We start from the raw sequence: 26,424 nt of genomic DNA on the forward strand, positions 1-26,424 counted from the left end.
ATAAACTAGAACATCTCTACGGCGATTGTCTCTTTTATCGTGTTGCCTGGACGGAATCACCTTGGGATATGCGGACAGATCTTATCCCATCTTCCACCGCTAGGGAGTTAATAAACTTTATTGTCTGCCCCCCACGCTCTTTGATATTGAACATTAACGATATGGCCAATTTTTCCTTATATGCTGCAATCATTCTTTATCATTTGTGGAACTCACGAAACAATGTCTTGCATGTAGGGAAACAGGCAGATCTTCATGAAACTATCAAGAGCATCAAGAATTGCTACGCGGAACACATCAGAGGGAAACAGAATGCGGTGCATGAAAAAGACAATACACCCAATCTTGTTCTGCAGCTTGAGCCTTCAAGAATACCCACAGGACCCGATTGGAACGTTCTTAGCACAGATGCTGCCTGGAGCAGTAATAGATCGCGTCTCTCTGGAGTTTTTCACCATCCAAACAACCCGCCATCATTATCTTGGTTCAAGATCTCATGTGAAGACACACCGATCCAATCTGAGGCTCGAGCAGCTCTCCTCGCCCTGAACATGGCCTTTGATCGAGGATCAACGAAAATCTGGTTACGTTGCGATGCTTTGCTACTAGTAGAAGCCATTTTGCACCCACATTCTTCTCCGTGGGAAATTAGAAGTATAGTTTCTGACATTTTAGCGTCTCATAGCCTTTTCTCGGATTGGATCTGCTCTTGGATTCCTAGGACTGAGAATACCCTTGCCCATGATCTAAGCCATTTCGGCGTAAGGTCAAATTTTCAATCGCTTTGTACTTTTGAAGAGTATCCAAATCTCAGTACTCTTGTAATTGATTCTAACTTTTAATTTCAATATATACTTTATTCAGCGAAAAAAAAATTTACATAGGACAGACCGGATACATATAAGGATATATAACCCCACCAAAACAAACACAAAAATATCTGCAGAAACACATCATTAAGAATCCATTCAGTCATGCAACAATAGATCTACCGACACATACATTGTTATAAACAGTGGGCTATGGACCCTGAGGTATAGTAACCCAGCGAAGGGGAAGCTTTAATATGCCTATACACCATGCTTGCCGTTGTTGGAACCTCAATCCGAACTTACATCCAGTACCTTATGGGACCTACTGTTGTACGAGCCTAAAATTGTTCATTCAAATCACGAGTAAGAGATTCCCCTGCCCAAATAGTCTTGGGACCTAGAAACATCTCAGCCTACACCAGCCCCAAGCCCTACATGCCAATGACCAGCACTTGGGATAAAGACCTGCACGGGAGGACACGATTCCGCTCCAACTCCATGCTCCTATCCATTCTAGGTGGCGACAATGAGGATACCATCTCGATCTGACCGGATCTGCAAAGAAAACACCAAGAAACAGCCACCTAAAGCCCACATTTGTTAGAAATTGCCTGGGCCAACGCTAGCCTGGGCCTAGAAGCAACCGGATCAACATTGGATCCCCACTGGACTGATCAGTGAGGGAGACCCATGCCCATGGCGAGAGACTAAAGGAAGGAGACACCATGGTGGGGTCAGAAAGAAAAAACAGCGGCACCGAACACGCCCGGCTAAAGCCGTACGCGTCCAAACACTCCGCTCTCTGGCTAATCGAAGCTAGACTTGAGTCTTCTAGAGATGAAGTTTTGAGAGAAAAGGAGGGAGAAACACTTTCCTATTTTTTTAAAAAAATTATAAGCTTAATATAATAAAATAAAAACTTGATAAAGGAGAATAGGTAGTCCAACCACAAGAATATAATCTAAAACCTCTAAATTATTAGGGGAGTGCATTATACCTCTTTTCACAATTATTTTACTTTGATCATAGAAATTTTGTATCATATATTTTGATAATTTTATCGAATGATCACAGTCCTAAGAACTGATTCGTTATTTCTCCAAAGCATCGGGATCATCCATACAAAGCGTATGTCACTGGTTGTATTTATTCGATTTAGTTAGGGAATATTACCCGCGAGAATCTAACTCTCTCAATGATAATAACCTCGTGACAGTGTTAACATAGATGCCATAAGGATGCAACATCACTTAAAATCATATCCTCTCGGAGCTTCACAGTCTGAGAAAGAACAGATTCTCACCTAAGTGTCAAAATGGACATTCCTCGACTTGTTAAATCAATTCTCAAGATTCTTTATCCTGCATCCATTGATATACTGGACATACAAATTGACCCTCTTATCGTCATCATCGTCATTATCGTTTCATTGTTATATCATCATCGCCGTCATTGTCATTTCATTATTATAGTGGTCTTCTTTTCTTATTATTAAAAGGAGAAAAGGCAAAATACATCACATGATACGACACAACTTTCGCACTTTATATCAAAATTGACACAATCTTTAAAAATTACTTAGAAAAGCATAATATTTCATTTTTGTATCAAATATGACACTTTTTTAAAAAAAATTTAACTGTTTTGCTAACGTGATATGCCTATTACGTGGACAGAGTACACGTGGCGTGAATTAGTAAAGAGTCTCATATTTAGCATGAAAATGAAAATATGTGCTAAATTTGACACTTTGGCCAAAGACTGATACAGTACTATTTAACCTATTATTATTAGACATATATGTATATTTATGTATATATATAGGTGTGTGTGCTAGCTAGGTATTTGAAATTGGTATTTTTTTTTAAAAAACTCGTGTGCATTCATTAAATTACAAAACGTTGTAAGCTTGCATACACACACACATATATATAGTGGGGTAAATAGCACTTAACGGTACAACCCTGAACCAATGTGTCCAATTTGGCATATTCATTCATTTTAGTGCCAAATCTGGCAGGCCTTTCTAATTCATGTTACGCGTAAGTTGTCCATGCATGCTCCATCTACCAAATAGGCACACCACATCAGCGAAACCATTAATTTTGAACGAAAATATAATGGCATGTCAAATTTGATATTGAAATGAAAAATTACGTTTTTTTAGGTAATTTTTAAATATCATATCAAATTTGATATTGACTTTTGAGGTGGTACCATTTGATGTATTTTGCCAAAAAAAAAAGTTTGCATTTATTAGTTGAAATGTGGTGAAAATTAGGCGTGTGCACGGGTACCGGATATACCCGAAATCGGTAGGAACTTATCCGTTAGGGTAGGATCCTGGTAACTCATGTTGAAAATAGGGTAGGTTCCGGGTATTAAAATTAGGAACCGGTGAAAATCGATTCCGGTTCCGATTCCTGCCTACAGAGTACCTGGAACCGGTTATTTATTAAAATAAAAAAGATGAAAGAGTAAATTTACTGTCTCCTCTAATGAATCAGAATAGAGGCACTTTGTTGTGTGAGATTGTATTATGGATGTTAATTTTGTTGATGAATTGATGAGACATAATTTATTTTTTTTGTGGATTAATCTAAATCAATGTTGATATTCTATTTGGCATGATTACTGATTATATATGTGACATTTTCGATTTTATTTAGCGAAACAAAAAAAATTACATGTTTCAACAGGGTACCCGAAACCTGTGGTATAGTACAAGTTCCGGTTTCAGGATTCAACAGGGTAGGGTCCGGTTCCAAAATTTTAGAACTTGTCCCTTACAGGGTAGGATCCGGGTATCGTGAAAAATACAGAGTATCCGGAACCGATCACCCCTAGTGAAAATGACACTACAGGGGGAATTCCTTCAAATGGGGATGAATTACGGAAGTCACTCACGTTAATTTGATGTTAACGATCAATTTTCATATACTCGGCTGATGAGCTTTTTTTGTAATATAAAAAACTTGATGTTTATGATCTGGAGATTTCACAGAATATACAGGCTCCGTTTGTTTTCAAGGTTTGATTTTAAAATTTTAACTCTAACTTTAACTCTACTCACTACACAATAAAAATCATCTCTTCAAAGTCAAAAAGGTGAGCCCTATACATAAACCCACATACAACTCCATTATACTCAATTTAATTTTTAATATTAAATTCTCCTAATTATTCATTACTTTTTCACACTTTTTCTCATAATTCAACACCGCAATCATTACAACCCAATTAAAATCAAAATGAACCAATTAAAATCAAAATCCAACTCCTAAACCAAACGCAGCAATAATATTACTGATCGTGATTTGACAACACGATTTAGAAATTTCATTCATATTTCTTTCATAAGTCATCCAAATGATCGAGACATATTTATATGTACATGAAGACGAAATGATATTATCAGACAGATTTTATATTTACATGTACGACGTCCATCGACATTTTTATATCTTATCTCTAATTCTGACACAATCAATGATCTAGATGTTTTATAATAGATAAGAACTTAATGATCTAGATGTTTTTAACATAAAGTTAAAAAGCGCGTGACATGCACGCAAACCCATGAGCTCTTATAAACGAGCCAGTCTAACAGATTGGTGCCGCATATATTTCAAGGCATATACCAAATAGGAATAGCCCATTGTACATGCAACTGTGTGTCGATAGGCTCATATGCTCATTATTTCTCGGAAAGAATTTTAAGTATGAAATGGGGTATCTTTTAGACGCTTTATATCTTTGTCAGATGTTCTCAAGAATGCATCGTCTTACTTTGTGCACCAAGCTTTCCTCCTTGGCTTCACTAATCCGAGGATGTCTGGAATAAAATTAATTAATTAATTCAGATCGATTATGACGTTTCCGGAATAAATTAAGTAATTTGGATTGATTATGACATAACAGGCCCTCATTTATAATTAAAGAGATTTTGATGAGTGAATAAACTTTTCGTACCTCTTTATTTTTCTTTCTCGGTTTATAAACAGAAGAATTATTTAATCAAACGCTTAGGTCCCGTTTGAATTCACAGTGTATTGATTTTAATTTTAACTTTAACTTTAACTCAACACACTACACAATAAAAATACACATTTCTCAATTCAAAAATTTTAACTTTAACTTTAACTCAACACACTACATAATAAAAATACACGTTTCCCAAGTTAAATTTTTAATCACATCTCATTTATCGTTTTTTACGATTAAAATCAAAATTAAAATTAAAATAACTTTAATTCTGAATCCCAATTGTCCCTTAATGAGCTGAAAATTTGAATTGTCTACCTAAGCAGTTGACAAAAAGAAGAATAGAATTGACTGGGCCCAACAGGTGCATCTTTGGTGACAAGTTGACAAGCACGGATTTTTTTTTTCCTTCTCTCTTTTTGGGTAGGACAAGGACGGATTTTCACCTCTCCCGATCGAGTTCGATTAATTTAACGACACTTTGGTAAGTAAAAATGAGATGTATATTGGCTCATATGTCGTGTGGGCATCATATATCTGGATACATCCCGATATAAATAAATAATTATAGGACTTGTAAAAATTCATAATCGAATCCCATGAAAACCACTTTATTGATATAGAATGATAGTAATTCAACATTGCAGACCTATTAACACCGAGAGTACCACAACGACACATCACGACTAACACGATAAACACTCAATACGGCAAGAACGATAATGAAAAACGACAGACACTAAACCAAAACGCGACCTTAACTTAAATAGCTTGGCGGTTCACATTTCTAACGTACGTCGGATGCCACTCAGGAAAGACAAAGTCAAATAGAGCACGGCAGCCACTGGCGTGTGTGCGAGCTGTAATTTAAATGTCCGTTTCTTTGTTATATGGCCAAGACCAGCCCGGGAACGGACTTCCCGACCTGACTCGAGAGGCTGCTCTCCCAAACGGACGGCCAATGCGGCTGGGACGACGGCGATGACGAGGACGTTGAGGCGATGTCGGAGAGGTTTTTGCCGACTGATCCGAGGCGGGTGACGGTGAGGGAAGTGTTCAAGTACTCCCGGACCTGGGTGATCACCCCATGAGTGACCGTGCAGGCGTGGACCCAGCAGATTGAGCGGCCCTGGTCGCAGCCCTCGGCTAGGACGATGGGGCCTAGGGAGGTGATCTTGTCGGGGACGAACTCGAACCGGTCTTCTTTTGGCGTGGCGGTGCCGGTCAGGAGGCGCATCAAAAACTGGTGGGTGGGCGGACCATGGAACCACCACTCCAGGTCTGGTGCGACGATGCGGTGCACAGTGTCGACGTCGCGCGTCTGCAGGGCGTCGTACAGGGCTCTTACGACCCCGCAACTACTGGATTCGGAGTCTTCCTCCAGAGTTGCCTGAGCAAACGCCAGTTCGGGAGCTACTCGCGTTGAGAGATGGAACAAATTGAAGTTCAAAGATGATCGCGTTATAAGACTCCGAGAGAGCGGGTAGGCTCTTTCCAGCGAATGGAGGCAATATATATAGGGGAAGGGCCGGAAGGCGATGGTGGGGGGTTGTGATCCAATGCATCCGCGTTTTCGTGCGCGTATTACGGCTACAGGCCCTCCTCGTGCCACGTTGCATATTTTTTGGACATCGTGTGAATGGGTGGGGATACTTGCGAAACGCCTGCGCGTTTTTTTTTTTTATCGTGGACCTTACACTTTCGGTCGGAAAACCGGGAGTGGGGCCCGAGGAGTGACGTAGCGGAACTTGTGAGGTTAGGTTATTACCCGACCCGAGTTCAATATTCTCGGGTGCGTAATAATTTTGGTCGGTCCTGCTTTGCCGTTCCTTTTTTACTTTTTTGGCCTTTCCGATTTCGTATTTTTCTAATTAAATAATACCGTGCTGTTCATCGGGAATCCACAAGAATCTTTACTTTTGAATCAATAGAAGAATGTTCGAGCCTTCTCGATTCAGAATCTCCCATATAAATTTTTTTTTTAAACCATTAGCATACTGCAAGTTTCTGAAATTAAGGGCATCATTTTTTCTACGACTCAATATATGTGTAAATGATTTCTACTTGGAAACATGATCAACCGTTGCCAGCATAGGAAGAGCTACCTAGTTAAGCTAGAAGTTTGTCCATCTTCTATATCCCGTGAGAAAATCTCGTTGTTGATCAAGCTTCCATCTGAAGATGAAAAAAGTTGTGCCTCCATGCGTCAGCGGTGCTCATCCCTCTCACGAGGAAGAGTCATGGTATATACCTCGATGAGTTATTCTCGCCCAAACAGCAAATTATAGGAAGATACAAATAGCAGGTCCATGATATGCAATAACACATATCATGAGGGTCTACGGTGATCACTCTCGTCTCGTATCCAAGGAATTATTATAAGTTCAATTTTTATCAAGGAAACCTATTTGATAAAAAAAAAAAAAGTCAAAGAGAAGCAGGCTTGTTGATGAGTTACGTAATTAATCAATGTTCTTACTTATCCCGAAATTCATTAACCATTTGGCATTATATATTTATTATTATATAGTTAGACTGACTTCACAGAATCTATATATCGATGGGAGACTGTACGAGGATTGCTCAAAGTACTACGCTATGTAGTTGTGGATTAGAGAAGGCAATGACCTTAATTGGCAAGAAAACCTAATTCCCCAGGGTCGGCACTCACAATAATATGGTGACATTTGTCCAATTTGAGCAATAATTATATACGTTTTCTTATGGATATCCGAATCAGATAGACTCATCAATCAATCATATTAATATCTTAAGAAACGTGGCCATTAGGTAACTAATTTCATTTTATCCCTCAATTTCACAAAATCCATAATTTTTTCTTTAAATGATGGGGTGGAGACCCTAAGCACAATGAATTAAAACATAACAAAAACGACACATGAAGGCCTCAAAATAATCATCAAACAGTAAAAAATCTAATTGTGGCGGACAAGTAGACAATCAATGAACTCCAAGTGGAAATGATAAAGTAAAATTGGATAACCAATTCGCACGTATGTAATATCAGAATGGGTTTTCAAATCCATAATTGAGTATGGTGTAATATTAAAGTGGGCTTTTCTAAATATCATTTTCCCAAAAAAAAATGAATTTCGCAAAATCTATAAAACAATAGAGTCTGGTATTATTAGATGGAAATCAGATTTTCATCCAGAACTTTCCAAGATGCCCTACTAAGATTGAATTTCCGAACATGACAGGAATCATGCATATAGGATGCCATTTGTTTGGCAATTGGGAGGAGAACCATAAGTAGATATCGAGACCATGTTATGCCCTCGAAATTAATTAGGGGAAGATGGTCCTTTAAATCTAGTTGATCATTTGAAAAATAAAACTAGATGCGCGCATTTATTCTATAGCGTTTATATTATATCCATTATGGATATATATTTTCATGGATGTAAATTTTTTAATCATATGTCACATAATATATAATATTAGTAAAGGAATACAACCACAAGATAGATCTCAGAATCTTTGGGCATGCCGACTCACCGCATCCACGAATATCGGCTTCATAGGATTAGATACAAGGGAAACATATATGGCCGATGCTGAGTATCAATTATGCTAATATTCCCCTTTCTTTCCCCGTAATATTCCAATACAATACCTCACAAATTATAATATTATATACTGTTTGCCTTTTAACCTATGAAATGAAATTAATATTAACTTAAGCGATTCAACCCTTACAACACCTTCAAAAGAGGTATTGGTGAGTCCCATACGGAACTCACCAAATGGAGCGGCCCATTTCTAATATCCCAATTAAAATAGGACTGGTCCTAGCTTAAAGGGACCGGTCTTATTTTATACTTGGTTTGTGGGCACGCAACACATGTTTGTGCCGGGTTTACAAGCTGCAAAAGCTGATCCTCACTTTAAAAAGAAAAAATAAGGCTATGTCTCAACACGTGTCCCGTGTGGGACCAGAAGTGGAACTAGAGACGGAGGAGTCAGGATTTTCTTCCAAATGGACAAAAATGTTACTTGATATAAATAGTACATAAATGTTTTTTTAGGAAACAAAATACAAATTTTACATAAGAAAAACTCATAAATAAATATACTTTTAGAAAAAAATTAAAAAAATTTAAAGTTCAGGAGAGCAATTACCCCCTTGCCAATACATTGGCTTCGCTCCTAAGTGGAACTGACCAGTGGAGGAGTGAATTCCAATTTTTGAGGGCTCCAAATTTCGTTTTATGTGGCGTTTGCGTAGCACTAAAATGGGCCTCCTGAATTTGAGACTTGAGACCAACCATTATAGATTTTCTATTTCTTTTAAGTAACATTTATAGTTCGAGTTTTGAATATAGAAAAAATTAATGAAATAGATTTATCTCTTAGTAGATCGATTTGAATCGAATTGAATCAGTGGAGACTCATTAAACATTTAGATATCCGGTTATGTGTCCAAAAAAAACTCATCGTAAGAAAATTCTTCTCTTGAATAATAACGGATAGGCAAAATTGCGACAACTAGGACAAGTAATGCTATATTTATTTACAAAATCAAATTTAATTTAATTTGACTTTACTTAACAAAATCATTATTTTTTAAAATATCTTTCTTCAAATTCTCTCTTATATTTTTCTTATATATTATTACATTAATTTTTTAATACTAAATTCTCTCAAATATTTAATTTTTTTTTTCTCAATTTCAATACTTTTTTATCAATTTAACAATATAATCATTATTTTTTATTTTTTATTTTAAATTCTCTCACGTACTTTTTTTTAATTATTTTTATTTTCATATTTTTAAATAAATTAAATCAAATATAATTTTATCACGAATTACAATATAAGAATCTTTGCCCTGTTCCGTAAGTCAAAGAATAAAAAGCAGATTTTGTCTTCGACATTAGTATGGAAGGAAGGTCAATGGACAAAAAAGCAAGCACTGACAGTATTGCTTGAGATAAAATAAAATATGGACCGGAATCTTTCAATCCTGCGCACATCTCCATATGATCCTAGTGATAATGTAGAGTCATATTTCGCGATTTCATTTAATATTGGTATATCTGTATAAAGGGATCGATAAAGAAAAATAACCATATATACACTCTCAGACAATTTTCTGTCGTATACTCATATCATATTGCTGCAAAAACTGTAAGTTTAAAATTTTTTAGAAAAAAAAGTACCCAGTATTTTCATGTTATATGAAGTTTTATGCGGGAAAAAAAAACGCGGATCTTCCTCAAGAAGAAATACTAGCTTTTGCAGCTCCATTACCTGCAGGTCGGGCCTCGTCTATGCACCTGCGGCTCTCCTCGCGGACCAGCCTTGATGCAGTCCAAGGCCTTGGATCACATCATTGTTCCCAATTAAAAAACCTTGATTGCACGGGCTTTCAGCGTCGACGATCTACCGACAACAGTCACATGGATGTTCTATTGTCCTTCTTGAGGTCTGCAATGTGTTTTTATCGAGTTGGTTAGAGCGTGGTTGGCTTGTCATGGATTGTGCTGTGTCAATTCCTAACTGCTTGGAGTTATGTGGGTGTGTATTGTCGAGGTTTGATCTTAGGACTTTCTGTTGGTTTGTGTAATAAGGGATGGTATTTGGTTGGGATGCCTCGTGGTTGGTAGTGTCTTCATCGGTAGTTTCTTGGCTAGCTTCGTGGTTGGCAGTGGGTGTATGGCCGAGTCCCCGTCGGCAGTCTATCGTCGGTCGCCCTGACGACACACAATGTACATTATGGGTGTTTGAAAAAAAAAATTCATCCGTCGACCAAAAAAAAATGAAATGAAAGTTTTATAGTTTTATGCATTGATATTCAAGGGGGGCTGAGGAACACGCATACATGGAAAATAATTTATTGAAAATGAAAATTCATGCAAAATTATCTCGGACTCGAGAACGATTATTTTTCGGGAAATTCAAATATACATGCAAAAAATTAGACGGGCGCAGTCCATTAGCCAGCTCAATCTCGTCTCAATAGTGAAAAAGTGATGATGTATTAAGACATGCATGTATATCAGAAAATTCCAGATTTTATGTGGACGGCTACCAATATCTGCGTAGACTGCAGTAAAGAATGACAAGGAGAATGTCTATGATGTAACGACCTCAAAAGTAGTTATACTATGCATGTAAATAAATTACTTAAATTTGTAATAAAATAATTTAATATTAAGTAAATTACACATCTTGTGAGTAAGTTACACATATTTTATTTGATAAAAAAAATTACACATATTTTGAGAAATTAATTTGAACAAATTATTTGCTTAGTAAATTACTTACAATAAAATACACGATTTTCGAAGAATTTTTACGTACAATGATGTACCCATTACTGGATCGATCTGATTCGACTGAACTAGTCGGAACTTATTGGGCATAAAGTACAGTGAAAATAACAACGATTTTGAAATAATATTACTTACATTTTTTATAAACTATTTGGGTGCACTATGCCATCAATTTTACAGTGCATTTGGTTTTAGAGTTAAGTATAGTTGAATTTTGATTTTAATTGGATTGTAATGATTGTATTGTTGAATTATGAGAAAAAATGTTAAAAAAGTAATAAATAGTTGAGAGAATTTAATATTAAAAATTGAATTGAATTATTAAAAAAATTAAAGAAAATGAAAAAGTAATAATTGTGTTGTTGACTTTTGTTGTATAGTGAGTAAAGTTAAAGTTATAGTTAAAATTTTAAAAATTGATTCTAAAATCAAACTGGCTGTTAGTGATTGGACCTTAAAATTTCTAAATGACAAGATATAAAGGCTCGAGCGTGCTCTCGGATCAAGACAATGGGGATGATAATTGCATAAAAGATGGACTAAGACTTTTTTTGTTTTTTGTTTTTATAAGTTGAAGGATCAAGAATTTTTTTTTTTTTGCTTGGAAAATGGATCAGGATATTATAAGTAGTTGAATTAAAGAACTGAATAGGAACTTGTTTTGTTTAATTAGAACATATTTGGGAAGAGGACTTCAGAGGGGGTCCAGAAGCAATTGTTACGTACAGAGCACTATAACAAATGAAAAGAGGGGTGATTAGACCAATCAAAAGGAAAAAGTGGTGATTAGACTATGATTATTAAAAATAATTTTTGAAAATACAATGGTCCCTCGAAACAGTCAAATTGCTATAATAAAAAATATTAAAATAAAAGGTTGCTAGACAGTTTTCGAGAGAGAGAGAGAAAAAAAAAAAAAAAAAGAAGAAGAAAAGAGATGGATCGTCCTCTCAGAGGGCTCCGTGGAGGGCAAAGTCAGACCCCGGAATGGGAGAAAGTCCCGTGATACGATGAATTTTTAGGATTTGGCTGAAATCCTCCTAATTATCCTTCTATAATTGCTTATAATAGTAGTAGCAATCTTTTGATCAATATTTAACGGTTGTCAATTTTAATATGTGAGTATTAATTAACTGAATGATTATTAGACATATCCCGTTTGGTTTCGAAAAAAAATTTTAACTTTACTCCACTTATTTTCAATTCAACAAAATAATTATTACTGTTCTGTTTTTATTCAATTCAATTTTTAATATTAAATTTTTTCAACTATTTATTACTTTTTCACACTTTTTCTCATGATTCAACAACACAATTATTACAAATCCATTAAATCAAAAGTCAACTCTGTTTAACTCTAAAAACAAACACAACATTATGAATAAAATTTTAAGTAATTACACTTCACCATTGCAGCGAGGAAAAATCAATAATTTGATCGTGCATGGAAAATAATTTATTGAAAACGAAATTCATGCAAAAATATCTCGGATTCGAGAACGATTATTTTTCGAGAAATTCAAATATACATGCAAAAAATTAGACGGGTGCAGTCCATAAGCCAGCTCAATCTCGTCTCAGTAGTGAAAAAGTGATGATGTATTAAGACATGCATGTATATCAGAAAATCCCAGATTTTATGTGGACGACTACCAATATCTGCGTAGACTACAGTAAAGAATGACAAGGGGAATGTCTATGATGTAACGACCTCAAAAGTAGTTATACTATGCATGTAAATAAATTACTTAAATTTGTAATAAAATAATTTAATATCTCGGATTGAAAATAATTTATTGAAAACGAAATTCATGCAAAATTATCTCGGATTCGAGAACGATTATTTTTCGGGAAATTCAAATATACATGCAAAAAATTAGACGGGCGCAATCCATAAGCCAGCTCAATCTCGTCTCAGTAGTGAAAAAGTGATGATGTATTAAGACATACATGTATATCAGAAAATTCCAGATTTTATGTGGACAGCTACCAATATCTACGTAGACTGCAGTAAAGAATGACAAGGAGAATGTCTATGATGTAACGAACTCAAAAGTAGTTATACTATGCATGTAAATAAATTACTTAAATTTGTAATAAAATAATTTAATATTAAGTAAATTGCACATCTTATGAGTAAGTTACACATATTTTATTTGATGAAAAAAAAATTACACATATTTTGAGAAATTAATTTGAATAAATTATTTGCTTAGTAAATTACTTCCAATAAAATACACGATTTTCGAAGAATTTTTACTTACAATGATGTACCCATTACTGGGTCGATCCGATTCGACTGAACTAGTCGGAACTTATTGGGCAAAATGTACAGTGAAAATAACAACGATTTTGAAATAATATTACTTACATTTTTTATAAACTATTTGGGTGCACTATGCCATCAATTTTACAGTGAGTTTGGTTTTAGAGTTAACTAGAGTTGAATTTTAATTTTAATTGGGTTGTAATGATTATATTATTGAATTATGAGAAAAAATATGAAAAGTAATGAATAGTTGAAAGAATTTAATATTAAAAATTGAATTGAATAGTTAAAAAAATTAAAGAAAATGAAAAAAGTAATAATTGTGTTGTTGACTTTTATTGTATAGTGAGTAAAGTTAAAATTATAGTTAAAATTTTAAAAATCGACTCTAAAACCAAACGGGCTATTAGTGATTGGACCTTAAAATTTCCGAATGACAAAATATAAAGGTTCGAGTGTGCTCTCGGATCAAGACAGTGGGGATGATAAATGCATAAAAGATGGACTAAGACTTTTTTGTTTTTATAAGTTGATGGATCAAGATTTTTTTTTTGTTTTTGCTTGGAAAATGGATCAGGATATTATAAGTAGTTGAATTAAAGAACTGAATAGGAACTTGTTTTGTTTAATTAGAACATATTTGGGAAGAGGACTTAAGAGGGGGTCCAGAAGCAATTGTTACGTACAGAGCACTATAACAAATGAAAAGAGGGGTGATTAGACCAATCAAAAGGAGAAAGTGGTGATTAGACTATGATTATTAAAAATAATTTTTGAAAATACAATGGTCCCTCGAAACAGTCAAATTGCTATAATAAAAAATATTAAAATAAAAGGTTGATAGACAGTTTTCGAGAGAGAAAAAAAAAAAAAAAGAAGAAAAGAGATGGATCGTCCTCTCCGAGGGCTCCGCGGAGGGCAAAGCTAGACCCCGGAATGGGAGAAAGTCCCGTGATACGATGAATTTTTAGGATTTGGCTGAAATCCTCCTAATTATCCTTCTATAATTGCTTATAATAGTAGTAGCAATCTTTTGATCAATATTTAACGGTTGTCAATTTTAATATGTGAGTATTAATTAACTGAATGATTATTAGACATATCCCGTTTGGTTTCGAAAAAAATTTTGAACTCTGCTCCACTTATTTTCAATTTAATAACATAATTATTACTGTTCTATTTTTATTTAATTTTTTTAATCATTCAATTCAATTATTAATATTAAATTCTTTCAACTATTTATTACTTTTTCACACTTTTTCTTATGATTCAACAACACAATTATAACAAATCCATTAAAATCAAAAGTCAACTCTGTTTAACTCTAAAAACAAATACAACATTATGAATAAAATTTTAAGTAATTACACTTCACCATTGCAGCGAGGAAAAATCAATAATTTGATCATGCATTCTCACCGTCCATATATCTACGTGATAGTAAGCTTTCATTCATCTGCTTGATGCAATTTCATTAATGATTTTTTGCGTCACACACACGAAGTAAGACATAGGATTTTTTAATGCAGAAATGATTTTTCCTTCGATTTATATTATTAAAAACGAGGGCATTTTGTCCAGCGGAGAGATTCGGCTGTGCCGAATTCGGAGGTAATAGAATAACTCTTTTTGAATGATTTCTCAATTCAATTATTAGGCCTTTCTAAAGGGGATTTGATATTTTTATCTTATAATAAATTGGTATATTTCAATGACTCATTATTGATAAATGTCACAGAACACTTACCTGATCAGAAAAAAACTGTCATAGTCTAAGCACTTCTTTCCTTTGTTAAGTGCACTTACGTCGTTCATCCATTAGGAAAGCCTTTATTTAAATAGCCGATGAAATGCCAAATAAATCATGAACTCCCGTAGGTAACGTATCGTTGTTCTCTATTAATATTCCAAGAGAAAACAAAATGTGTGTGAGAGAAAAACATCATAGTTCGTACTACAAAATAGCAGTATTTACTATGATTTTACCATTGACTGAATCCAATAAACTTATGCACGCAAACGTCAATTCTGATAAAAATTGTTCGAGTTTTGTATCACGGCCGGCGGTCAATCGATCATTCTTATACATGTACCACATCGAATCTTCTCGTGCAACTCTCTTGCTGGCATTTGAACTTTAGTTAGACAACCACTAGATGTAGGAATTAATCAAAGGAATTAATTAAAGGCGCAAGACTTGTGTTAGATTTTGCGTGTACATGCAGACCATAAACTTAAAGTGCCCATTTTCCTCATAGATCATACATCACCCACAGCATGAATTTCCCCCTCGTGGATTTGAATAATTATAAATGGACGTAAAGTAAGAAATTCCTTTTAACACAGCGACAAGTGTCATCTCAATTTCTTCATACATAAATTATTATATTATATTATATTATATTATATTATATAGTAAACTAACAATTTGCCCATTAACATATTGATGTTACATCAAATCAGATCTCAAAATTTTTTTAACATCAAATTGGACATTGACAAATTAAAAATACATCAGATGATCAATTTCGTCTGCCTGTTGTTCAATAATGGACGAGAACATACAGTGTGCCATTTTCTTTTACTTTTTTATAGCAATTTTGACATTATCTATTAAATATACCTCATATTTCCCCTTTAATCAGAGAGTTTCATCAATTTTTTAACGGCAAACAGATAGAAGTGACAATATGATGTACATTTAATACGTCAAGGTCAAAATTGACGTAAAAAATATTTTGAATTCAGATTTGATGTAACATTGATCTGTTGAGGGACAAATTATTAGTTTACTCTATATTATATCATAGGGTAAATTGCACTGGTGGTCCAAAATGTTTTACAAATGTTACATGATGGTACAAAATGTTTCAAAGTTGTTTCATGATAGTACAAACCGTCAATAGGCCATGACGCCGTTAATATTTAGCTGACGTGGCGCGTCCTATGTGTCACTTTTGTTACGTGGAACCAATCATAATGCGTCACGTCATTTAAGAGAAAATAAAATTTTAAAAAGTCCAAAAAATACAAAAAAAATAATTAAAAAATACAAAAAAAGAGTAAAAATTTTCAAAAAAATAAAAAAAATATTTTAAAATTTTGAAAATTATTTTTTAAAAATATAAAAAAATAATGAAAAATACAAAAAAGAGTAAAAATTTAGAAAAAAAAAATTAATTTTAAAATTTTGAAAAAATTTGAATTTTTAAAATTTTTTTAAAAAATTAAATTTTTTTTTTTTAAATTTTTTAAATTTTTTTAAATTTTTAAATTTTTTTAAAATTTTTAAATTTTTAATTTTTAAAAAAATTAATCTTTCCTATTAAAATTATTTTAAATTTTAAATTAAAAGTTTAAATTATTTTTTTTTTTAAAATTTAAAATTATTTTTAAAAGTTTTTAAAATTTTAAATTATTTTTAAATTTTAAATTTTTAAAATATTTTGGCCACGTCAGCAAGGAGGTGACACGTAGTAGCCACGTCTGCATCGGCTTGACGGCGTTAAGCTCGAGTTGACGGTTTGTACCATCATGAAACAACTTTGAAACATTTTGTACCATCATGTAACGAAAAAAACTTTTTGGACCATCATGTAACATTTGTAAAACATTTTGGACCACCAGTGCAATTTACCCTATATCATATTATATTAAATAATGAAAACTCAGGTAGGGAGCAGGGCGGGTTTCTCTTTAATAGTTTTAAATTTCTTTAATTCGATTATATATACAAGTCTTTTTTATTCTCAGGGTGTTACCATTTGGCATCCAACCAGTCCAATTATGCTAGATTCAAACGAGATCGACCAGAAAGAGATAAAGCTCTGATCGTAAATTTTTTCAATCGTGCACCTAACCTTAGAAGAACAAATGCCGAATCATTTAAAACCAACCTCACGTTGGTAGAACTTCTAATCAATTTATCACCAATTTAAATAGCCACTTTTTAACCAATATGAATTGATTTAAACGGTTCGGCGATTGTTTTCCTTACGTAGGGTCTCGAAATCAAATCTTGTAAATGTTAAAAATTCATGTTGAGAGAGCTTTACCTTCTTCCTTAGTGAGCCGATCCGGCTCAAACTGGATTAGTTAAAACCCGTTGAACTTCCGAATACTAGGATATACACCCAAAAAATAGGCACTTTTTATTTGTGTTGTTTTTATTTTTTGGTGATCATTGCAAGATTACACCAACATATGACTGAGACTAACATTGACTTGATTGTGACAATGAGATGTTTTTATCAATCCCCTACTGTAAGTAAATTCATTGGCTTAAAATTGATGGGTCACTTAAGGTCTATTGTTCTTCGATCATAGTTTTCTAATTAGAAATATTGACAACTCAAATTAAAATTAGTTTGAGAAATGTTAGCTTTAAAACTGTATGAAATACTAACTAGTATAATGTTTTGAAAAATCTTGATCATTTACTTGGGAGTTTATAAATTTTACATATAAGTAATTTTATCATTAATTTTAATAATACTCTATATTGATTATCACACGATTAATATGATAAACTGAAAAATTGATGAAATTTTTTTCCAACCCGCTGCATCGCACGGGTGTTGCATGCTACTTATGTAATTCATTTACCAACGTGGATTTGAGGTGGTTCGGTGCATGTTCTTCTTGAATAAAGTCTCGTGTTTGAGTCTTGTGGATGGAGAACATCAACATATTAAGAGAGCTTTCTTTGAGTGAGTCACTCCAGCTCGAACATAGATTAGCCAGGCTACACAAGACTTTCGAATAGCGGGTGGTGCATAGTAAAAAAATATTATGTGCTTTATTTGACCAAGATGCATTATGTAGTTGGCAAATTATACTCTATGTGAGGAAATGTTACTTGTAAAACAGATATTTAGAATACAGTAAAAATACCTTGTGGTGGGACCAAACGGACACAGAGCCAAGATTAATAGGAAATTTATTCGATCCAGTTCTGTATCTTCTCGAAATAAACACAGTCGATTATAAAATATAACATAGTCGACTGGAGTTAAAGGTTTTAGGGTGCGATTAATTATGAGTATTTTAGCAGTCAATTATATTCATTTGAATTCTGAACCGGGTAAGCTTCAAGATTAGTATATGTTGACAATTCCTCGTAAATCCACCGTAATAATTATGTATTTTTTATTTATTATTTTAAAAAAAATCTAGATCATGTAATGTAATGGCGTGACTGCGTTATGCGTGATCTTAAATGAACCCACTACTCCCATTTTTCCCACCGCCCATTGGTAATTGGACCACACATTGCCAAGCATAGTCAAAAATATTCTATGTGGCTGTCAATTGTATAAAGCTGTGGAAGGTGAAAATTATTGGATGCTGTTATAAATAAGATAAAGAAATTGCAATAACATAAATGCATGGTATCGAAATTAATAAGAAAAAAACCAATAAAATAATATCAATAACTATGTGTTTTGGAAAACGTCATATGTTCGGGTGAACTCAAGACTGATGTCATTCACCGACTATATTACAATTTTTTTTCTCTTCTTTGTCGTGTTCGATTTTCTTACCAACTTTATCCGTCTTTGTCAAATTAAGAGTGATCTCTACAATTTGAGTTGACAAAACTTTCTTCGTTGTCTTAGCTTATTGGTTGAGCAAGCAATAAGAGGGGAATGGTCAGCAAGATTTTGATTTAATTGTGCCTTTTAACATCTGAAAATCTAGTGATCAGCCCTTTAGATTACTAAGGGTCATAGGGCCATAGGGCCATTTCTTGGCTCCGTCTATAATAGATTTTTATTCATTAATAAACTAAAGTTTACTAACTAATTGATAAAATAAAATATATTTATTTAATAAAGATAAATGTTAACTCCAGTAAAATTTCGAATTCGAGTTTTATAAATAAAAAATTCACGTTAAAAGATTTTTATTCATTAATAAGGTGACCTGACGCGAACTGAATTAATCGAATTTAATAGACTTTCGAATATTAAAACGCACTCGAAAAGAGAAAACGATAAGCTCAGAAATTCTTTTTCTCGGGGAGCTTGACCTCAGCAATTTTGTTTGGTCTGTTTTTGATTGGCCGATGATTTTTTTTTTTTGGGTTACAATTGGCCGATGATTTGGCAAATACATTCCTCGGATGATGAGGCAATATCCTGATGAAGTTATTAAATATTACAAAACAATCATATACAATATATATATATATATATAAAACACGAGATGCGCTAGAGCAAATATTCAAAGAGTATTACTTAACGTTTAATTGTTAACACCCAATAAGAATGCTTAAAAGTGAAAAATTAATTCAATAAACGATTCATAAATTCTAAGTATTATAATTAATTATTACTCATATGAGTAATGCTTTATCAATATATATATATATTGCACTCAATCAGTTTAAAACTCAATTATCACATCTTAAAATCCTCCTACCGTCAGTATAGATTCGTCAACTGCATCACTTCATGATTTGTCTCGTTTCTTTTTTTTGATCTCAGGACGTTCACTCTTCTCCCTATAGTATTAATTTCCATGTATCTACAACTCTACCACACAAGTAATTTCAAACGGTCATGGAATTTTCTCGTCTTTATGAAATTTCAGTTTCGAATCTTGTCCGGAAGCTGCAGAAGGCAGTTTCCTCGTCTCTCTGATATTTCAATTTCGAATTTTCGCTGGAAAACGAATTTGCTTGCATCGTCCAGAGGATAAATTATACCTCCATTAAGCCTTGCAATCGGTAATAGCTTCAGGGAGTGAGGTTTCTTAGTATGTTATTGTTTGTTTGTTTAACATCGTGGATAAAGTAAAGTGGGCTACAATTGAGAATTATGTTTATGGGGACGCATCAGATGTTAGCCTTTGGCAAGGGGAGGAGTCAACTAATCTGAACATAGCCCATGTTAACTGACCCAAAGGGATCACCCCCAAAGAGTCGTACATTAGGCCTAGCTTTTCATCTATGTCTGCATGAATGATTCACCTTGTGGCTATTTCGAGCCGGAAGGACTCTAACGGAGCTATGCCGGTCCAAGAACACATCAATCTCATCAGAAATGCATTTGAGGCGCGCATGCTGCTTATCATTGTTTTGTCTTACTTTCAAAGAAATGGAAAACTGATGAGCAAAATGGTTATTTGACAGATACAAATAAACGAGTTTCATTATGGTGATATTTGAAACTTTCGATTCACAGACGGAACGAATTGGCTCCCTCGTGTATCAAGCCTTCCGGTGGAGCTAAGGGCAACGATCTATCTCTTCGCTTGTAGGAAATCTCTAAACAAACAGGCAATTAGAGAAAAGGGCAACAAAATTCTCTGACAAGAAAGAAACATCCATCAACTCCTTCAGCCAAATACTTGCGTAGACATCCCAGCGGTTATTTTGGCAAAAACAGTAAGATATGAGAGCAGCTCTCCATGATTGTCCGACGTGCAGACATAGTTTGCAGAAGAGAGTGACATGAGAATCAACTAAAAACCAGTACAAAAAGTGCAGCCAGGCAATGAAATGACGTACATGAGCTGGTGCAACCGGGATCCTCTGTAGTTCGATACCGTGCAGTTTGTGCAATAATCTCAATAAAACTATAGACAAGAAATATTCGTTGAGGAGAACAATTTACAGACAGGATTGCACCAACTGCAGGGATCGTCCACGAGGAAACCTTTTACTCGATGAAAATGATAAAGATGAAGAACAAATAAGCTAAGCCATTGCATAAGTACATTCTAAAGTACATTCCATCTCTTCTATGATTACTGCAAGAGATTTTTATATGCATGTAGATGTGTGAGAGTGGGAAAGATTGCCTGTGCACTAGTAAGAATGCCCATTTGCACATTTTGGACAAGGGCAGTGAGGAAACGAGAAGAATGAAATTGAAAATTCGTATATAAATGACTATATGGATCCTATAAGCCCCATGAGCAACATCGATACGAATCCTGCGAAATAAAGGTGACTCGTGTACATTTCATATCCTGCAATTTTATCGCATCTTGTCACACCCACGACTCATTACAAAAACAACATGAAACAATATTTTCCAAACGGACAAACAGAAATTCTAAGGGATGATAAAAATATTGCCGAATTGTCAATCCTTACAAATAACTAATGGAGCAGGGGGGCTCATAGGTTCGTCCTTACCTCCCACAGCAGCCTCTTCTTTCCCTGCAGCGGGCTTTCCTTCTGGACTATAATACCCCATTGAGATTCTTCCTGGGCTCGGAGAGCTGGGCCCCGACTTCACTTGATCCTCGCGAGGTAGAGGGGACATTGCCTGGCCCTCCTTGTCCTTATCATTCTCCACCACCCGTTTGACACAGAACTTCTCCTCCATGATATCATACGAATTGCTTGTCCTCACTTCCTGGGCAAGGGAGCACCAGCAGCAGCAAAGCCAGAGGGCGCAATCTGCTGCCGCAGGCTTACCGAAACAAAACTTATAAGGTGGTAAATTATATCTCTTCCTCATTTGAATCCTCCAGAATCCACCATAGAGAAGACCAAAAAGGCATAGGAGAATTCCCGCCACGCTCAGAACTTCCCGAACAATCTCGTTGTCTATATTAACAGCTGCTAAGTTGAATATCCAAAAGGGAGCCATACAGAACAGAATAAAAGTAGCTATATGAACATACATGTTCCCAAACCTGAGCCTTTCCATATTCCATCCAAAGACACAGCAGCTACAGAATAGAGAGAGGTAGGCTATGGATATATCATTCCAGAAATCAAGTATTCCTCCACTCCACCTTGGGCTAGTCTCTACGATCCTCTGCTCATCCTGCTCTCTCAACGCAAAAGAATACCTCTTCTCTAAGGATTTACGTCTTAGGGCCTGACCAGTGGAAGAAACTTCTAGTTGGGACTCCTCGTCAAATTCAGAAACATAGTCTTTCCCGAGCGGGCTGATGATGGTGTATAAGCCTGCAACAGCAGGGGCCCCAATTGCAACTGAGATACAAATCCCAACCCCAAAGGCTGGTCGTTCCGACCTCTTGTACCCTACATTGAGGCCGCACAGCGCGTACTGGGCAAAACAATTGATGTGTAGCAAGATCACCACCACCATCATGTGGGCCCACTCATGTGGCTTGTAGGTCCCATTCTTGCAGTAGATCTTCCTCAGCCTCGAGATATCCTCAGGCTTCCATCTACATAAAAGCACGAGGTGATAGAACCTCTTTGGGTGTTGGTATAGACACATGAGGGTGAAAAGGGCATTGAGGATCTGGTTATTAACTTCAAACCACGCATTCCTCGCAGACTTTTTGGGGATAGCCTTATTCAACATCCCAGTCATCACAAGGAAAAGTATCGCACCCGACACAGCGACGCAGACAATCCAAATGAAGAGGGCCAGGTTCATCGGGTCTCGGATCCATTGCTTGCTCATCTTGAGGAGTGAGCCCCAGTCGATTTTCCGAGAGAATACCCCAATAATACGCTCTCTGATTCCGTGGCTGTTAGAGGAAGCCACAGAACGTGACATCTTGTCGCGTTCCTCCGCTAACTGCCGGAATTTAGCGGAAGCAGAACCAAACTTCAGGAGGTTTAACCTGCCAGGAAGAGTGCTCAAGGCACCCTGGAAACCCGTGTGAGATTGCGGGGTCTCATTGGTCAGCAGTGTTTTCCTAGATGATGATATATTAAAAGGAACTGAAAGATTCCTTCCACTGGTATCCGATTCCTCCATTTCCTTTTCGCCATTCAGCCCATTCCCATTACCAGTGGGGGCCATCCTCACATGAAACAGAAGCCTCTCAAGAATTTCCCCAAAAACCCGAGTTCTTGAACAACCCGGCAGTGATTCAGAACCCCCAAGCAACCAACATGATCTGTCAGTCGGTCACACGATAGAAATTGCAGTCTGAGAAAAAAGAGAAGCAAAGAATCACTCCACTGAAAGCTGCAACAACGAACAATTTTTCTTGCTAACTACTCCAAGAACTGCAGCTCAAGTGATAGCGACTGCAGTCCACTTTTACTCGCTGGGAACCAATAGCACAGAACTTTCACATTCAGCAGACACGGGCTTCAATCCTTATCCAACACCTAGATATTAATTCCGGAAATACGAAGTACGAGCCGAATCACATCAAGAAGAAGGCCTTAAGACGAGGACATACCGACGGAGTCCACAGAGCAACCAAGACATAACCGTCTAGGATGACCTCGATACTGGGGAGAGGTTCCCATCAAGAACACAGCAGCCATGCTTCCAGATGATGATGAAGAAGATAAATCAGTTTAATAATCCCCAGTGGGTGAGCCGCTGATTTCCGAAGCTGAAGAAAGGCGGAGTTTTCATGAGAAGAACAGGGTGTCGAGAGAATCAGAGAGAGAAAGATGATTCCTCCGCTTTCCCCCAAAACAGTGTGGAAAGAATGCGGTGGTTGAGCCGCAGGAGGAAGATGGAAACGACGACGCTTTAGCCCGCTGCGTCGTCAGAAGCATGACACTGTAGCGGACGTTATCGCCGTGTGCGTAACGGTCTTCTTCCTGTTAGCCGACAAAGACCCGCCGTTTCCCAGCCGTTCTTAATGTGTAAAACGCGGCATAATGTGTAATTTGTTTCTTTTCGGTAGTTAATATGTAATTTTCTTTTCAGTAGAGGCATAATATTATATGTAATAAGTAATTGGACTGTAACATACATACATACATACATATATATATAGTGGTAGATATACATGTGCGCTGCACGTGAAAAATTCTTTTATCTAGTTATAATGTATGCTACTGAAATGTTAAGAATATATAAAATTTAAATTTTATAAGAAAATTATAAATATATCTAATACTATGAATTATTGTACTGGATAGTAATTATAGTGCACCAAATTAATAAATATGAAATTACTTAACTAACTATTTAAATCAATTGATAAAATTATTTTCTTTTTTTAATAAAACGTAATTGCAGTTACTAAAAACTAAAAATAAGTCAATGTAATTGAAAAAATGACCCTTCTCATAAAATACATAAATAAATATGACAATGACGATGGCAACAACAATAATAATAATAACAAAATTTATCACAGCAATAGGTAGATGTGCTTAATAATAAATATACAAATTTATAATTAAATCAAAATCCCAAAAGAAGATATGCATGCCATATTTAAATTAGATATTACCGTAAGACAATATAAATACATACATTTTTCAAAAAGTATATCGTATATCTATAATTTCAAATCCTCCTTGTTACTTTAAGCTTTTTAATGTAATATGTACAAGTATAATTTATTTTTTCTCCATAGATATCTACTAAAAACAACACCATGAAAATCATTTTATCAATTTTTTAAATATGTATTGGACTTTTTCGAACACATAGTCAATAAAAAAAAGGAGAAAATTTTTATCTATATCTATCTATATTTATACTATATTTATATTTATATTTGTTTATAATGTTACAAAAGTGAGAAGGAAATGTTTGATCTTTCACTTTTCTAAAATGCTCTTAATGAAATAGTGTTCCTAATGTAATTTTACTTTTATTTGTGGTAAAGTCGGGGGCATGGCCCAAATTACAATGATAATGTAATTTTACTTTGATAAACACCCAATTGACCCTACTTTCTCTCTCTCCCACTCATCCATCTGCTCTCATCCTATCTTCGACCATTCACTCAGCCTATTTATTTTAAGTTATTTTTTTTTATTTTGTTAACTATATCTCTAATTATCTTAAATAAAAAATTAGTTTCACCTAAGGCTTCTCGAGTTTACCGAGTTGATTTCGAACTTGTATTTTCCTAGTTATATATTTCTATTATTTCAATTTTGTAACTCAATTATTTATATATTAATCACCATGTGTAGCATAGTCCCGCATCTAGTGCTATTATAAAGGGAGATATCTCCCTTTCGTCTCACTTTTACTTATCAAGATTATCATTTTTAGCTTAAAATAATAAAAGCCACAAAATTAAGATTAAATTTATGAAAATAACTACCTATGCGATCACCCTATTTTTCTCTCTTCCACTCCCCTTCTCTCCTTTCTCAATCTTTCCCCTATTGGTTGCCTGTTCTAAGACACCAATTAAACAAATTGAATGAGTTCGAGACTCCATATAACTGTACAAATATCCTCAACTGTTTCAGGCCTTTCCTATCTTTGTCTTCCTCCTTTGCCAAAGCCAAACATTTCAAGGCTAGTAGATGTTTAAATGATGTTGTATTAGATGATACATATATTGTCATTAGTCATAATCATACGCCAGTCATTGTGACGTATGGAACGTCTCTTCTCTCTACACGTGGAAATACAACGAATAACACACAAAAAATAGAAAAAGCATACTCAACAATGCTTAAAATAAATGAGTTTTCAAAGTGAAACTGGTTCGAGAATGTTATGCAAGACGTTCACTTCAAAGTAGATCTCCATCACTACCATTGGTGCAAATAGCTCCACGACATGCAACTCCCAAGATTTAATGAACTATGGGAGAATTTTCTAATATGCACTCAAATGGAACATTTGATGAACTTTTAAATCCTTGGATGCTATTGAAGGATAGAGTTCTAGAATCTCATAATATTTGAATAGAAATTTTCGAAGGGAGGGAAGAAGGCAAATTTCTGAAATTAGAACACCAAAGAATGTAAAAAGAAGTTTCTCAAAATGAGAGAACCGACATTTATAGTTTGTAAAACCTCATGTCTCTTCAATGTATAGACACATCTCTCTTCAATATATAGATACATATTCATGATTTCATAAAAGATATTCACCAAACTCTTAAAGAGACATATCTTTAGACGATCAAGGGACGTGAATACATTTTTCATGAATATGTTAAATTTTAAATCATCAAAATAAAAAAAGAAATGTCCATGTCTTGTGATTTCAACCGTAGGATTACACGTAACCAATAGAATATGTAAATCTTAATATATCAATTAGTTGTTAGATCAAGCAATACTAAAACCCCCCCTGCTTACATGCAAGTCTAGACACTCACATATTGAAGTATTCTTTCATTGACAGAAGCAACAATAATTTAAAAAACTTATTTTTTGTTCACTAATTAATTC

General features: G+C 34.9%; 2 protein-coding genes across 2 annotated transcripts; both read right to left on the bottom strand.

Annotated features, from left to right (window-relative positions):
• Positions 1–5,379: 5,379 nt before the first annotated feature.
• On the bottom strand, positions 5,380–6,273 carry LOC116194311 (wound-induced protein 1-like). The gene has a single exon (XM_031523094.1). The coding sequence runs from the start codon at positions 6,031–6,033 to the stop codon at positions 5,683–5,685; it is 351 nt and encodes a 116-aa protein (XP_031378954.1). The 5' UTR covers positions 6,034–6,273; the 3' UTR covers positions 5,380–5,682.
• A 14,957-nt stretch (positions 6,274–21,230) lies between these two features.
• LOC116196526 lies at positions 21,231–23,791 on the bottom strand. Its single transcript, XM_031526285.1, has 2 exons — positions 23,496–23,791; positions 21,231–23,236 (listed from the first exon to the last, which is right to left on the bottom strand). Exon 2 carries the CDS (start codon positions 23,105–23,107, stop codon positions 21,458–21,460), a length of 1,650 nt encoding a protein of 549 aa, XP_031382145.1. The 5' UTR covers positions 23,108–23,236; positions 23,496–23,791; the 3' UTR covers positions 21,231–21,457.
• Positions 23,792–26,424: the final 2,633 nt, after the last annotated feature.

The sequence above is a fragment of the Punica granatum genome, chromosome 2 (genome assembly GCF_007655135.1).
Source record: "Punica granatum isolate Tunisia-2019 chromosome 2, ASM765513v2, whole genome shotgun sequence".
Taxonomy (NCBI): Eukaryota; Viridiplantae; Streptophyta; class Magnoliopsida; order Myrtales; family Lythraceae; genus Punica; species Punica granatum.

Bases quoted from the DNA above. Each gene is read 5' to 3' on its own strand.
- LOC116196526 (XM_031526285.1), bottom strand. From the start codon at position 23,107: ATGGCCCCCACTGGTAATGGGAATGGGCTGAATGGCGAAAAGGAAATG.
- LOC116194311 (XM_031523094.1), bottom strand. From the start codon at position 6,033: ATGCGCCTCCTGACCGGCACCGCCACGCCAAAAGAAGACCGGTTCGAG.